Source organism: Haliotis asinina, chromosome 10 (assembly GCF_037392515.1).
Source record: "Haliotis asinina isolate JCU_RB_2024 chromosome 10, JCU_Hal_asi_v2, whole genome shotgun sequence".
NCBI classification, from domain to species: domain Eukaryota; kingdom Metazoa; phylum Mollusca; class Gastropoda; order Lepetellida; family Haliotidae; genus Haliotis; species Haliotis asinina.
The window spans coordinates 20,838,220-20,854,879 of NC_090289.1; the positions used below are offsets into that span (position 1 = coordinate 20,838,220).

At 37.0% G+C, this 16,660-nt stretch overlaps 1 protein-coding gene across 1 annotated transcript in view; it reads right to left on the bottom strand.

The window, feature by feature from the left end:
- LOC137297669 (obg-like ATPase 1) overlaps positions 1-16,660 on the bottom strand; it is a 310,380-nt gene that overhangs the window by 52,568 nt on the left and 241,152 nt on the right. The window contains exon 11 of the mRNA XM_067829580.1: positions 8,226-8,348. Within this exon, the coding sequence (XP_067685681.1) occupies positions 8,226-8,348 (123 nt within the window). The remainder of the gene's footprint in view (positions 1-8,225; positions 8,349-16,660) is intronic.

Consider the following 16,660-nt stretch of genomic DNA (forward strand, 5'->3'; position numbering starts at 1 on the left):
AGTAAACGATATACTTTGTTTTATTCATCAAATTCAGTACCAATTTTTCTATATTTGCTAGTGGTCCATTCATCAGGTTATGTTGGTACTCAGACATCCAGTTGGGAATAGCTGTTATGAGACTGATGTAATTCCACGGGGTACTCTTGGTCTACTTCCAGTATATAACCCTTATCAGAATCGGGTGCAATACTCATGACATCCCCATGGGATAAAGCCCCACACCCGACCCATTCAAACCCCCTGCTGGTAGATATTGACTCACAGCCCTGCCGTACAGGTTGTTAGCATCGAGATAGAGCAGATGGTTTATAGGTTTATTAAGGTTATAGCCTTCAACATACTTGTTGTTAGCTTTAGCCTAACGTTTTGATACCAAATGCCAAGGCGTAACCCTTTCTAAACACACAGATGCATATCGTAATCTGTGAATAATTCTAACTCCACAGCTGTTGTCATGATAGTCCAGGGCTCGAATAATACCATGCGGGGTCCAACCCATATTGCTTTGAACATGTTTTCCTGAATATCTCAAACACATCTGCCAGCAACAACACGTCCGTTTTCAAATATAAATCATGGTAATCACCTAGATTCTTACAGCCTAGTTTTTCCCATACATTTTTAGCGTGTTAGTAATCGTCTTGTGAGACAGACGCGTCAGTCAGCTTGCTATAGAAGCAGTCAATGGGAGGTAACTCTGTCTCGTTAAACTTAGACCAGTCGTCCATATATTCATATGGGTAAATACCCTTACGTAGCAGCAAGGCTCTAGTTTTCTCTTCTGTGTATCGATTAGTTATAGCCAAGTCGTCTGGGTTATTTGCCTTGACCAAACTGTCTAGAGACGACAACAGTGACTGAACACTATCTATGAATCTCAACCCATTTAGCGAAAAGGATATATATCCCTCCATATTGTTTGGGATACAGGATATATTGAAATAGCTTGCATAATCAAGGGTGAATCATACCCTTGTACATTGTGAAACACCACCGGGATATGAATCAGCTTAGAGTTTATACGAAGCTTCAAGTGACACTCATTGTGAGCCGCACCTCTGTATTTCCCTGTCATGTGACAGTGGTCTCGCACTGAATCAATATTCAGAGGTTTACAACACACATGACAATGTGTGCTTTTGATGTGGGCCTCCTTATCTGCTGGATCATGCGCATTGGGGTTATGTTGTGTATTTTCTCTTGATCTCTTCCTTCTTGTGTTGTAAGCACTTTAGAAATTTCTCAGCTGCGCCTGGGCCTCTGTAAATAATGGGAGGGTTAGTTTGGCCATCACAACGAACGACCACATACCCAAACACTTCATGTTTTTGGTTTTTTTTGCATGACACTTTTATCAGGGGATGGAGCCACTGTATCAACTGGTTTAATTGATAGCTTCAAAGTCGGCATAGATATTGTATAGTACTGGCATCTGATTTTAGTGGTTGATAGATTTCAAGATATTGTTGTTTTTAGTTGGCATATCTACCCGTATGGCTGTCTCCCCTTCACCTAGGCAATCATCCCTAAGTGAATTGAGTAGATCAGCCCTAGAAAACCTGTGAAGGCACCTTTCACAGAAGTGTTTCTTCCCCCTGTTTCAACTGACTGTACACCAACCGACTGAAATGTTGTATAGTTGTATAATGATATTTTTTCACTCTCCTGCACTAGAAACTGATTAATTGTTTGACAAACCTCCTGATTTAATAAAGGACTAATCCTGTGTATTTTTAAGGCGTTACCTTCATGCCCATATATACTTACAGCTAAGTCTGGGTTCTGTTTTTCTACTTTTGGCCACTGAGAGATAGGGGTTGGTTCGTCTATACCATCCTAAATAATACCATCATCTACCGGATAACTGGAAAGTCTGTTGGGGTGGTTTTTAGTTGGAAACTTAGCGACTCTTACCGATACCCAAGCACAATCACCACCATGATTTACAACATTAACTATAGAGTGTATAGCAGTGAAATATTTAGGGGTGGGTAAGTATGATCCCCCTCTCATTGGTTTATAGTGTGCTATATCCAGGTAGATCATATTTATCATATCAACAACCCAACCAGACCCCCAGTTAATATAACGTTCTAGTGCTTCTCTATTTTTTTTGAATGACCTGTCGATAGAAGAGTTGATAGTATATGGTTGAGTTGTAACTTCCTGATTACCTCTGAAGTAAACAATAGTGTATTCAATGCGTGAACACCATCTCTTCCTTGATTAGTTCTTTGACAGTAGGGGTGGTTATTTTACCCCTAATAAAGTTAACAATTCAGACTTTCTCATTCGGAAATAACCCCGCATACCACTTTCACGCACATGCTTCTTCAACTCACACACTGTAGCCACTGTAGGGTTCATACTAAATGTGGACCATTTCTCTAATTGGTTGTCACTTTATCAATCGCGCGTGCACTGTGTGACCCAGCTTTCTTCAGCCAATATCAATCGATTCACATTTTTTTCAGTTTAGTGAATAGTCAAGCCCACAGCAGACAGCCAACTGCTTTTATTTGTGTGAATGCAGACGGGTTGTGTCAGTGGTCTGGAATTAGTGAAAATGGGGGGGTCTAGATCTATGTTGTTGATGAGTATAAGGCTTATATAAGATATGGCCCAAAACCACCATTAATAACAATACTTATTGTGTTGGGTTGCTATTGTTGTGTTTATGTCTGCTTTCTACTATTAAGCTGATGTCACTGATGGGTCTGTCATATTTAAAGCCATAAGTGATAATATTTGGAATGGACATGGACATCCTTTAACTGGGTATTTAAAGTTTCGAATATAGTAATGATTTTGAGATCAGCCAAATTGAAATAAATGGAGATAACTAAATTTTTGAAATAGAAAAAAGAGGTAAATGGTAATATAAAACAATAGCAATGATATACATTATATATAACAAAGTAAAGATCAATTTCTTAATATTGTATCATTTTTAATAATTTGGAATTGGTGAGTTTTGTTGGGTCAAACATTATTTTTACCAAAAATACCAAAAGGCACCACTTTGGGGTCTGCCACACATATCTCAGTTTTACTGACAGATATTAAGAAGTTTTTGAGTTCTGCTCCGGACCCGAAACACACATCTCACTTTTGAGACTAAGTCTGAAACATTTCCATGGAAACCGAACAAATAATAAATCACAAAAACCTGTAAATACCAAAAGGCACGACTATAGGTTCTGATTGATATATCTACAAAGTTTTGCAGAAAAATATTGAACGGTTATTTAGTTCTGCTCCGGAAACGAAGCCCATCCCTCCATTAGACTAACAGCAAAATGTTCCATGGAAAAACAAAAAAAATAAAAATGCCAAAACTCTGTAAACAAAAGGCACAACTATAGGTTGAGATTATTACATCTATCAAATTTGGTCTAAAAATATTGAACGGCTTCTGAGTTATTCTCCAGAAGCAAAATGATTATGATTGGATTGACGAGGCGTCGACTATATCCCCCCGCATTACACGACGTGGGGATAAAAATGACAAAAAAACTGTAAATAGCAAGAGGCACAAGAATAGGTTCAAATTAATATGTTTATCAATTACCACATGCCGGGGGGATAAAAACAACACAAGATTCTCAACACCGATAACCTGAAACAAAGCACTCTGTAACACTTTTAAATTAATCTGTAACCACATTCAGAGTAGCGTATGTGAGTGCTGAAATCATCATCTGTATAAAAGTTCAGGTCGCAGTTGTTCTGTACCATATGTGAATTTCACCATGGCATCTACGAAGAAAAAATGTCAAGCTTACACAGTTGCACAGAAATTGGCCCTCATCAAGAGAGTTAGGAATGGAGAGTCCCATGCCAGTGTCAGTCGCAGCTCCAGTATCCCGTCAGGCACCCTCAGAGGCTGGTTAAAAGATGAGAAGTTGAAAGGATTCCTGATGGAGACGGAAGATATCAGGGGGTTTAACTTGAAGAAGGCTAAGACTTGCATATGACATGACACTGGACAAAGCTCTCTTTTCATGGTTTACTTAGTCCATCTCTCTGGAGAGATCATGAAAATATAAGCTCAGAATGCAGATTCATGGATCCGCAAATACTTTCAAGACCAGCTCTGCTTGGTTATGGCAGTTTCAACAGCATCATGGAATTTTAGTCATTTGTGGGGAATGGGGAACGTCGATTTACCAACCAGGAAGCAGCTAGCAATTTTCACATGAACTGCGATAGCTGATTGACTCAGAAGGCCTTGAACCGGATTGAATTAATTGTGATGAAACTGTGCTAAATTAAAGATGTTACCAGACAAGACATTGTCGATGCTACAGGACAAGCGCCCAGCTGGGTTCAAGAAGGCCAAACAACGAGTGACAGTTTTTCTGACATCTAACAAAACAGGAAATCATAAACTGAAGCCAATCATTATTGGAATGTCGCAGAATCCACGCTGTCTCCATCAGATCAACTGATCGACGTTACCTCCTATCTATGCCGCCTCCAAGAATGCCTGGGTGACAGTAGCGATCCTTGAAGAATGTTTCTTCCTGCAGTCAGAGAGTATCTATGATTGCTATCCCTTGAAGAAAAGGCTATACTGCTGCTTGACAACTGTCGTGCCCACCCACCTAGGACCATGCTGACATCGTATAATGGGAAGATTAGAGGTGTGCTACTTCCAAAGAACACCACCTCTCTCCTCCAATCAATGGATCAAGGCACCATCCTCAGCATAAAAGTCACACTACAGAAGAGGACTTGTCAATAATGCTGTTGAATTGGGATTTGCTCCCATTGACTTCCTGAAGACTGTATCAGTAAATAGCTCTCTCCCACATCCCTTAGCAATGTGTCACTAATCACATGAGAGAATTGAGAAATACTGGAATAAGGGGCTTGGTGAAGCATTCGCTGTCACTGACGAAGACGACTTCCTTGGATTTATTCCAGAAAATGTAAGAGATGCACTAACCAAATATGAAGAGTATGCAGCAGAAAACGCCCTCATCACCAGCCCCAAAACGGTGGAAATGTACAATTCAATAGACGATGATCTTCCTGTGTTTGAAAGCCAGTGGGACAAAGAACTGTTTGAGCATGCCATGATGTCAGAAAAAACGAAAGTGGAAGATGATACTGATGGCATCAAAGCAGGGAATGAATGCACCATTACGCCAGTGTCGGAGGTTTTAGAATGTGCAAATGTTGTTTTCAAACATATGGAATGATCTGAATTTTCTGCTATATGTACAAATGTTGTTTTCAGACATATGGAATGATCTAAATTTTCTGTTATGCAGGTGAAGGACATTGTGGAAAAACACAGACAAGACAGTCACAAAATGTGAAAAAACGTAGTGTTCTTTAAAGTTCCCTTTGTGTTTTCTCCTCAGTCTTGTCACACCATGGACATTCTCCGGATTCTAAAGTGATTAGCCAATCACTGCCTTTCCTTATGGAAACAAAATGATATGATATATTTGATTTGCTAAGCTCGTCGCATGCCACCGCCTCTCCATGTGTTTGAGAAGGTGAGTTGACATCGGCCTCTGAAAAGAATGAAGTCATTACTCATGTCTAACTTCCATACATTTAAATATCTGAACAATAAATTACAATCATGTGTACTGTTACATTATAGAAAAAAGCCTACCATGAACTCTCTATAGGAGAAGTGTGAAATTTTGCTTCATTTAGAAAAATCTGACAGCGCCAGGTAAAACTTTTGACCATATCTTACCATATTAGTGGATTTGCACATTAAAGATCAGTCCTACCAAATGAAAACACAGAAACACTTTGGTACAGTTATATTTACTCTGTCACATGCTAGTTTCATAACCATTCACAGATGCACATACGTTTTGTGTATACACACATACACATGTACATGCTCTTTTTGCTGGGTCTGTCACTCCATCTACATTACATGTGAGCAATAACACAGGTGTCTGATAACATGGGGGGTTGTCCATAGACCCCGAGACCCACGTTATTGCGAGGGATGACTGTATTTACAGTTCCAAGCGAATTTACTGGAGACATATTCCAGTGACAACTGTTTCTAGTTTGACTGTTTTGCTTTTGATTCAGTGTCTGTCGAAGAAATCCATTGGTCTTATTTGTCCTTTTTGTATATCCTAAAGAGTAGTATACACATTGGTGGTACCCGACCACAGTGAAAAATAAGAAAGAAATATAATAAAAAAAGAGGTGCAGTATACTGAGACATTTTTTGTCTTACTTGTTCTATTCCTCCCAATTGGCGAGCCAACACCAAGACAGGTATACAGAAAACAAAATGGGGTCCAACACACAATAAAACAAAGAGTGTGGCATTGAAGGTTTGGACCACTCTCCTAGATCCTGTTGTTTCTACACCTCCTTCAAACAAGGGCTCCTCCAAGAAAATCTAGCAGCAAAGATGCAAAATACCTAAGTATGTAGTTATGGAACACACCATGCCTGGAACCAAACTATCACACAAGCCAATGTCAAGATCTGATCGGGTCATTTGTCCCTTTGGCAGGCAAAGAAGACATGAAGCCTGACATATGTGAATCTGGGGCAGTTCTGAAGCAAATGCATAGACAACTTCTGATATGACAGAGGTCTTTGAGGCCAGAAGTGCCTCCATATCTTGCTTTCAGACAAAGAGCAATTGGGACACACCTTCTACGAGCAATACCAGATCTGTCATCAGTTTCTCAAAATCTCTTTCCCATGCTTTGGCCAATACGCAGAAGGCAACAAAATAGTATATATTGTCTACCTCTATCCATCCAACCAATTTTGAAAAGCAGTGGGCAATTTCTGAATTGTTATTGCCGACTCCCCGAAATGATGGACAGACATTACCAATGCACCACCTGCCTTGCTGCTTGCTGCTAAATCAAAAATACCCTTCCTATTCCAAACAAGAGAAATCTACTCCCAGCAGGGGTGGTAGATGAAGAATTTGAAAAATAGGGATAAGTACACGAAACAAATACGGAACATGGCCTTTTAACCTTTGCACTCAACAGGATCATAATCTGACGTTTAACGACTGATCATGGAATAAGTTGTTTAAGAAACTATCACTTTATGTTTTTCTATTGCCATGCTTCACACAATTCAAACCCAAGAGTCATCGGAAGATGACATATCCCCCCGGCCCCCACATATTTGAAAGGACAAATCATCTGACAGTTACTTGATGTTTTCTTAGATTATGTTTGAATCATTTCCATGGAAGTCATGAAAAATAGAAAAGTCATATATCTGTAAACAGCAAAAGGCATCACTTCATATCAAATGGTTTTTGAGTTGTGCTCCGGGAACAAAACCCATCCCTCCCTTTTCGGACTAAGTCCGAATTGTTTCCACCAAAACTGAGAAAATCATATATGACAAAAACCTGCAACTAGCTAAAGGGACCACTTTAGGTTTTGACTGATATATCTAAGTTTTGCAGACAAATGCTAAACAGGTTTTGAGTTGTGCTCCAGAAACGAAGCCCACCCCACCATTAGAGTAACACAAAACGTTTCAAGGAAAAGCGAAAAAAAATGCCAAAGGCACAACCATAGATCAGATTATTATATCTATCAATTATGGTCTAAAAATATTGAACAGTTTTTGAGTTATGCTCCGGAAATGAAATGATTATGGATGGGCGGAGGGACACGCAAATGAGGCGTCTACTATTTTCCCTCGTATTACATGATGGGATAATACAAATGCCAAAAATCTGTAAATAGCAAAAGACACGACCATAACTTAAACTCATTATATCTATCAACTTTGGTCTAAAAATACTGAAGTTATGCTCCGGAAATAAATTGACTATGGATCGACAACGTGTTGACTATATCCAAAAACCTTTCCCATGGCTATCAAGGAGGAGACAAATGACATCCCTCAAGATTCCTGAGTTTGCTTGAATCCCAGAGACTCAACCTAATGCTTAAATGTTCATGTCAGCTCAGATTTGTGCAAATCTATGTGCCTTGTACTTTGACTTACCTTGCCAGATCCAAGTTAGAATCGGTTTTCAGTAACCAATGGTTCTCATAAGAGATGCCCAATGGTAGTGGGTGGTGGACACATGACATCATATCCCAGTTGTGTAGATTGATGCTCATGATGTTGATCACTTAATAGTCTGGTCCGTACTTGATCATATTCCAGACCACCTTCATATAGTGGTAATATTGCTCAGACAGGTGTTAAACTACAAAATAATCAATGGACTAACTTACCTTGCATGCCACCTCTGTGCCCTTTTCTTTAAAGTCTTCAAATGCCATCACTTCAGCCATGATAAACCCTTTTTCAAAGTCAGTGTGGATCTTGCCAGCTGCTTGAGGGGCCTTAGTACCAACCTGGAGACAAGAACAGTGCAGTAAATTGACACTATTACATGCAGAACAAGAAGACAAAGTCATCAATATCCATCGCAATGGCAAATACTCTTCATGAATATGCCTACTCGTGATGACTATTTTGAATGTTTTGGTGAGTATATGACTACTTGTTTCTACATCCTTTGCAAATTTGTTGTTGTGAGGGATAACAAGAACATTAAGTTAACAGCCCAGATATATCATATTTAAAAAAACTGTTATGCAGTAACACCAAAACAAAATCATCAGAAGATGAGATATCCCCCCAAGCCCCTACATATTTGAAAGAACAAATCATCTACTTAAAATCCACCTTGATGTCCTTTTAGTCCAAATTGTTTCCATGTAAACTCAGAAAATTATAAATTGCAAAAATCAGTAGTAGGAAAAGGCACCACTTTGGGGTCTATCTCACATATCTGCTAAGTTTTGCTGACATATGTTCAGAAGTTTTCGAGTTGTGCTCTGGAAATGAAGTCCATCCCCACTTTTGAGACTAAATCCGAAACACTTCCATAGAAATCAAGAAATAAGACATCACAAAAACCTGTAAATAGCAAAAGACACCACTTTAGGTTCTGACTGATATATCTACCAAGTTTTGCAGAAATATATTGAGTGGTTTTTGAGTCCTGCTCCTGATACGAAGCTCACTCATCCCATTAGAATAAGACCAAAACATAACATGGAAAAATCAAACAAAATTAAAATGCCAAAATTCCGTAAATAGCAAACGGCACAAGCAAAGGTACAGTTTATTATATGTACCAATTCTGTTCTAAAAATATTGAACGGTTTTTGAGTTATGCTCTGGGAACAAAATGATTATGGACAGACGGACCAACGGACGGACAGACAAGGCCTCCACTATATCCCCCCACATTACCTGCCGAGGGGATAAAAATGAAAACGAAAAAGATCGTTATATAGCAAAAGGCACATCTTAGGCCCTGTTTGATGTATGTACAAATTTTCTTTGAAACATATTGAACGGGGATTGAGTTTTGATCTGGAAATGAAAAAGTCACATAAGGATGGACGGACATCGAACTTTACCACTCCACATTACATGCTGGGAGAATAAAAAGGCAAATAGTGATGAAAAGCATTCAAATCTAAACACAGCAATGCATCAATATAATCATGACCTTCGCATACGGCAAGATGATGACCATAAGTCATGATCAAGCACAAAGGATGGTGCAAATGACAATTCTGGAAACTACACTGAAATAGTACCACTGGGCATCAGAATCTAGCTACAAATAAGTATCAGAATAATTAGGATCATCTGTAAAAATATCCCAAAACAGTTTAAATTACACTGTACTCAACGGTTGGTCTATAACACTTGACTGGTATTTGGACAAGGAGTTGACCTTTTAAAGTTTCCCTATCAACACAAAGTCGACCCACACTAAACTTTAATGTTGAAGGCATGGGTAGAGTCATGCTAACCCAGCAGTTAGTGTTGTTTAAAACTTTCGATAACATGAATATCGCGTTAGGCGTGAACATAGTTCACTCCCACAGTTCACTCAAACCATCATCAATGTCATCATATTAGACTGAATTTACAATGATGAACATATTTCATTTCAAATTAGATATTAAAGCAAAGGCCTCGTAGTACAGAGCAATCAATTTTGATGTGCCAAATTTTGATATGTTGAATCCGAAAGCTCTGCTTACGTTTTGTGGTGGAAAATACCATTATGTTGGTTGATTTATGTACCGAGTGAAAGAGAGGAAGCCAGACATCAGACAGACATTCTTATTCAGTAACTGGCCACAGGCCCAGAATATAATCATGATAGTGTGTAACACATCAGCGCATTTTACAGTATGTACAGTTTGTGTCTCTTGTTTACATGATATAAGAATAAACATACACTTCTTATTATATCTATATTTTCACTTTGTAGAATAGATATAAAATTTATAATTGTGGGGAAGTTACTAAAATATTTCTTAATGTATATGTTCCTGATATTAGAATATGTATCACCTACATATAAAACATGCCATTCCTCTTCAATTAATAAAATACCATTAGATTTACACCATAGACAGTATCTTTCATTACAGTTAATAGCAGAATATCTGTCCCTTTCCACAGTTGCAACACCTGAATCTAGCAAATATAATTTTCAAACATTGATGAAGCTCATTACAACAAGTATTTCTCTACAGTTAACAGAGATTTAAGATGTTAAAAGTCACATGCAACCAAAAAATCAAACACAATTGAAACACAATTATCACTTATTCATAACATATAATATACACTGCTGCTTGCAAAAAAACATACAATATTTTGTACCTGGGCTTACTTCCCTTGAAACAAGGCCCTCAGGAGACCAAACCCAGTCATAGCAGGTGGATGGGCACTTAAGTATAACAACGGCTTTTGATTGGCTGGTTCATTTGCTGATATGCTGAAGGCTCATTGTATGTACAGAAAGATGATCTGTTTGATAGGCATTTTAGAAGTATGGCGAATCACAAGAAAGTAAGATTCTTTATGGATAACAACTTCTTTTATTGGACTTGATGCGTTGTTTCAGTATGGATTCATATGCTGTTGTCAAACAAAATCCTATACACTAGAAGAAGTTGTTATCCATAAAGAATGTATATGGAGATGTTGGGTTTTGAAAATACATGATCTTTGAATTTGCGTTCAATCCAGTCAAAAATCTTTTCAGTAGAAATGTTGAACTACTGTGTGGAAATTGTCATTCGTCCAAGTACAAACCATGACTTGAAACTGACAAGAATTTGCACCAGTTTCCGTCAGATCCAGTCATCTGAGAAAAATGGATGTAGTTTGTTTGCAACCCACAGACATAACAACATGTCATGTGTACATGTCAAGTATCACACCTACCTAATTACATAATGTGGCAGAGGCAGGACTCAGGTGTCCGAGTCATAACTCAATTTATTTTGTTTAAGGCGTATAACCTGATAGGTGTTAAGTTCAAATTGCATGTGGTCAATGATTTAAAAGCTGTGTATTGCATATTGTCTTTAGCAGACAGGCAGGCAGTCATATAGATGTCAGTAAACCAAACATTGAGCTTTCTCTGTGACAGAGGCTGCTTACCACAATCAACCTGTTTTTTTATGTAGACTATTTACTTGTTTGTGTACACAACCAGGAAAAGACCACTGCTCACAAGCTCATACACCGGGTATGCATACTGTTTCAAGCTCCGCGAACCTATTCACTGCATATGCGTTATGGGTGCAGCAAAGCTGTTGAAACCACTTTTTCCCCCCTGCGCAAGGGGAAATTTAGTGAATCGTTTGAACTCTTCCTTTTGAATCGTGTTTTATAAGCTGAATTGGCATTTTTTATCATTTGTTTCGGTAAGTGCATACCTAAAGGTATCAGAATCTACAAAATTGTGTTTTACGTTGCATGTGACCTTTAATAATAAGTACACTTGCTGTTGTCTTGTAAAGATGATTGCCATGACTGGAATAAATTGTCAGATAATCTTTGTTTAAACAGTTTCATAAAGACTTTTTGATTACCAGTCTCCTCACTTATCCTACCAAAACCAAACTGGAAAGAATATTCTTGATTTTAGATGTCCATGAAATGCAACCTACATTGTCTACTGATAGTAACATATGATAACACTATTTTGGTAATCCATAATCAGGCATGTTTAAAAGTCTACACCAATATTTTACTGCATTAGATGTATAAGTAAACTGTAAGGGTATTCGACCACATTCACCTAAGGCCATAATGTTATGTGTGAACTTTTTAACTTATATCACATATTTACAAAACTTCATATGAACAGCTTCAATTGTACTACAATAAGACGTGCCCTAAATTTCAGAACCATAACAAAGAATGGGTGCTATCATGCTGTCAAATATCTTGAAAAGATCTGTACAGTTAATATTTCCAAGTTTCCTTTCAAACATTTCAACAGAGAAAAAAGCCTTATTTGCTTGTGACACCAGACAAGATTTAGCTTTAGGCCAAGATAATTTAGGAGTGAAGAAACTTCCTAAGTACTTGTAATAAGAAACAGTATGAATGACATTTCCTTTTTAAAACCATTTCTCATAAGAGCACAATTGAGGACAATCATTTCTAAACAATAATTTTTGGCTTCTTCAGATTTACTTTCATACCTGTTACAAAACTATTAAAGAATATCAATCTTTTTCTGAAGCTGCACACAAGTATCAGCAAACATGAGAGGACAAAAATACCTAATAGAAGATGAAACTGTAGTACGCTTGCCTCCATCACTCTCTCAAAGATAAAAAATAATAAATATCTGTGGGCTCCATACACATCCTTTATAGTTCTGCAAGTGCTTTTGTAAGTACATCTTGCCTTAAGGTATCAAAGACTTTGGTAAAATCAACAGACAATAAAATCTACCCCTTTTTTCAACAATTTAATTTTGAACTAAAGACTGCAGAGAAATATGTGACCAACTGTCGAATAATCAGCGCTAAACATAGCTTGAGATTCACTAATATTATGATACTCACACTAACAACCCCTGCGAAACCCAGTTCATGAGTTCATGAAGAGTTCATGAAGTCTTCATGAAGAGTTCATGAAGTCTTCATGAAGTGTTCATCAACTTTAGCTTAAATCTTCATGAACTTACTTCATGAAGTAATTTCACACTTCGGGAAGTTTTGTTACTTCATGAAGACATATTTCATGATGACTTCAACTTCATGAAGTTATTTCACACTTCATGAAGTTATATGTTACTTTATGAAGTTTTTGTTCATGAAGTAAGTCTAATCTTATTCACTACAAATTTCCAGAGTAAACTACATTAAAGAGAAAATACAGAATAAATACAAGCTACAATACTTTTATTCATGTTAGATAAGTTGTTATGTAAACGATTACAGATGAGGCATAAACGTACTTTCAACATATTTAATTAAGTTTAAATTATCTGTAAATCCTATCTCTCGTGGCATTACTAGTGTTTGTCTAGTAACTTTTGTTGTTGTTTCATAATATATAAAACAAACAATGCATGAAAGAACGCTAAACGATTCTGTGCCTCACAGGAGTTCTTTTAGTAACATAGGGACAGTTCAAGGTAAAACTTACCTTCCTAAAATAGCTGCGTAACCAGTTTGTACTGTGGACATTTTCTACTTGTCTTCCTTATTCATATTTACTCCATAATGTAAAGTTTTCCTTTCAAAATCGTCTCATTTCTTTGAATTTCTCCCGTGATTGCTCACGATCGGATATGCATGCAGATACTTTACTATCGCAAGAACGTCTTCTGCAAAGTTTATAACGAAGCAAAATCATAAAACAGTCAAAAACATTAACAGTCGACTCGGAACTAGAAATAAAAGAAATGTGGAAAAATATTTTAATATCGCCATGCTTTCTTAACCCGCAAGTTGATCTTTTCTTTGAAAACATTCAATGCTCTAGATTTTAGAACACATTCCACTGTCACTCCCTGTCCAGGACGATATGACCCTAACACTACGTCAGTTTAGACTAATGAAATAAAATTTACGACCAGGGACATGTGCATAAACTATTCTTCCATGTTATGATTGATGAAGGAACATGAACTCAGAACATGTTTGTACGGGATCCCCGCCGTTGACAATAATACGACATGTATATTGACAAGTTCTAATTTCGATATTGATACCTAAATATTGTAATTCCTGCCATTAATTGTTAATAAGATGAGAAATTATTCACTGTTGGTATGATGAAGTAACTTCGCCCTTCGTTCTTCTGAAATCTATTGCGACTTCAAGAACGGATAACAATAATCATACATCTTATTTTATTTATAGACACGATTTATTCCTGATCTAAGGGTTTACATTTACATTTAATTTTCCTTTTCTATCAAAAAATGTCTTTACTTCAAACTTGCAACATTACGGAAAGACGCGACCGTTTCCCGGCACGACCCCATTGCTGCTGTCTTCGAGCGCGAGAGCGAGGCAGAAGGTGCCAAATGCAACTTCGCCAACAGACAACGATTCAGGCGATGAATATCACTAATGAATTTGTGATTCGCGCATTTCATGGATAATACAACGATGGATATGTCAAGATAAAGGAATCGACTATATTAACTGCCTTTGGATGCATCCCAAGTTGATTTCCATGAGCGTTACGTAAATAACAACAATTTTGAAATTATTTTGAGTGCCAGAATATGCATACAGAAACATAGGTGAAGGGATAAGCAACTCTCTTTGAGGAGAATGACAGAAACAGTTTTTAAACATATACTATGATATAGCAGTGTATCAAGTGTTGTTTTTACACAGTGTATGTCTCTTAGTCTCAAACAAAAAATCAGTAATGTGTACTGAATGATAATGTGAACTTTGTGTACGATGGGACTTATACAGGGGCATGTAACGCTGGTGACTTAAAAATATTGAGATGTGTTATCTGAGCACATGCAGATGGTGTCAAAGTTCAAGGTGCTAGTTTGGTGCTAAGTTTGTTTGGCTTAGATTATAAACAACAAAATAAATTCAAATAAAAAGAGAGATAATTGCCATAGGCACTTATAGGGATGTTTCATTTTTCTCTCTGTCGTTTTTGTATTCAGTTTTGGAATAATTACTGATTGTAAATTAAAAGTGAATGTGCCACAGTGTTTAGTCATTTATTTGAGTTGGAAATAGGTTCAGTTACATGAAGATACGTTTTTCTATTTTATGATGTGCTGATTATTTTAAGTGTTGGGAAATGCAGATATTTCAGAATATATTTGGTTATGAATGTAGACTAGTAATTTAGAAGCCAGTTTTGTTACTTGTTATGGACTCTTTGTATTAAAAAAACAATTCAAGGTCATCAGTGTAAAATTAAATTATTTAAAATAGTTTACTTAATCAGGTGAAAAATTATCTGAAACAAGTTATATACACTTAACATTTTGAGCAATTATTTGTTTTTAAACAACAAAGTTTCAATATTTGCTTTAGACTCTTTGAAATGGAAAGACTATGATTAAATGTTGTTGGTTACAATGTTTTTCAGATTTCAACTGGGCGATTCTGAGGAAATGGGGGCGATTCTGAGGAAATGGTCCTAATCATGCAAATGTTGAAACACAAAGATGAAGTTGTGCTCGATGATTATATTCCTGAGCCAAAGTGTTCACGCTTCACTCTGAAGACTTGGGTTTGATTCGTAACATGAGCACATTGTATGTAACCCTTCTCTTGGGTTCCTTGTCGTGATATTGCTGGAACTCAACTCACTCAGTCACTAACCATTCTTAAACCAATGTGGGCATCTTCAGTGATGTTACCTGTGACTGCTCTTCCTGAAGGTTCTTCCATCCTGTTTCTTCTGAGATTAATTGTGATGCCCTGTGTACAACTTCCACGTAGATGATTATAGACCCTGCTGTAAATTCTCTGTTGGTAGTGACTCTCATTGTCTACTTGAAAAATATATAGTCTGAAGGGATTACACTTTCTGAAATTGTATATTTCAATCTACTGCATGAAATGGTGTTCCTAATAGGTTCATTTCCCTGGATACAGACTGATTGACATCCAAGCTGTAGTAAAGATAGCACAAATATATATGGATGACAGCTTCTTTAATTCTAGAGCACAATGTTTGGATACAGGTTCTTGTGTTGTTTTTAAATAATTAATCAGAATTTTCTGCTGAAGATTTGAATAAAAAGGAAATCCCATCAAAATCTACTTTTCTGTTTGTGTCCTCTTTGCTGCTTGATATTTAATTTATGTTACATCTATTGGTGATGAATTTATATGTTGCCTGCCAGCTTGAATGGCATGGCCAGATTATGTTTTTTACTTGTGTTGCAGAAAAAGGCTGAAAAGGCTCTTCAGGAAGTCTTCATGAACTCTTCAGGAAGTATCTTCATGAACTCTTCAGGAAGTCTTCATCAAGTAGATATCTCATTTAATGTTCATCTTTTCTTCATGAACTCTTCATGAAGTATTTTCATGAATTCTTCATGAAGTAGATGTCTCATTTCATGTTCATGAATTATTCATGAACTCTTCATGAAGAAACTTCATGAAGTCTTCATGAAGAATTCATGATCTTTTTGACAAGGAATGGAGGCGACAGTTGAAAACAGACATTAAAACCTTACAAGAATCTATAACTGAAATTCCTCTGTAATTATCTGAAATATCTCTACAGTCTGCCTTATATATAGGACAAATCATGATGGAAAGCAGGAAAATTGCCACAGTCAAGAATTTTATCAAAATTTATTAAAATAGGATATTGCACAATG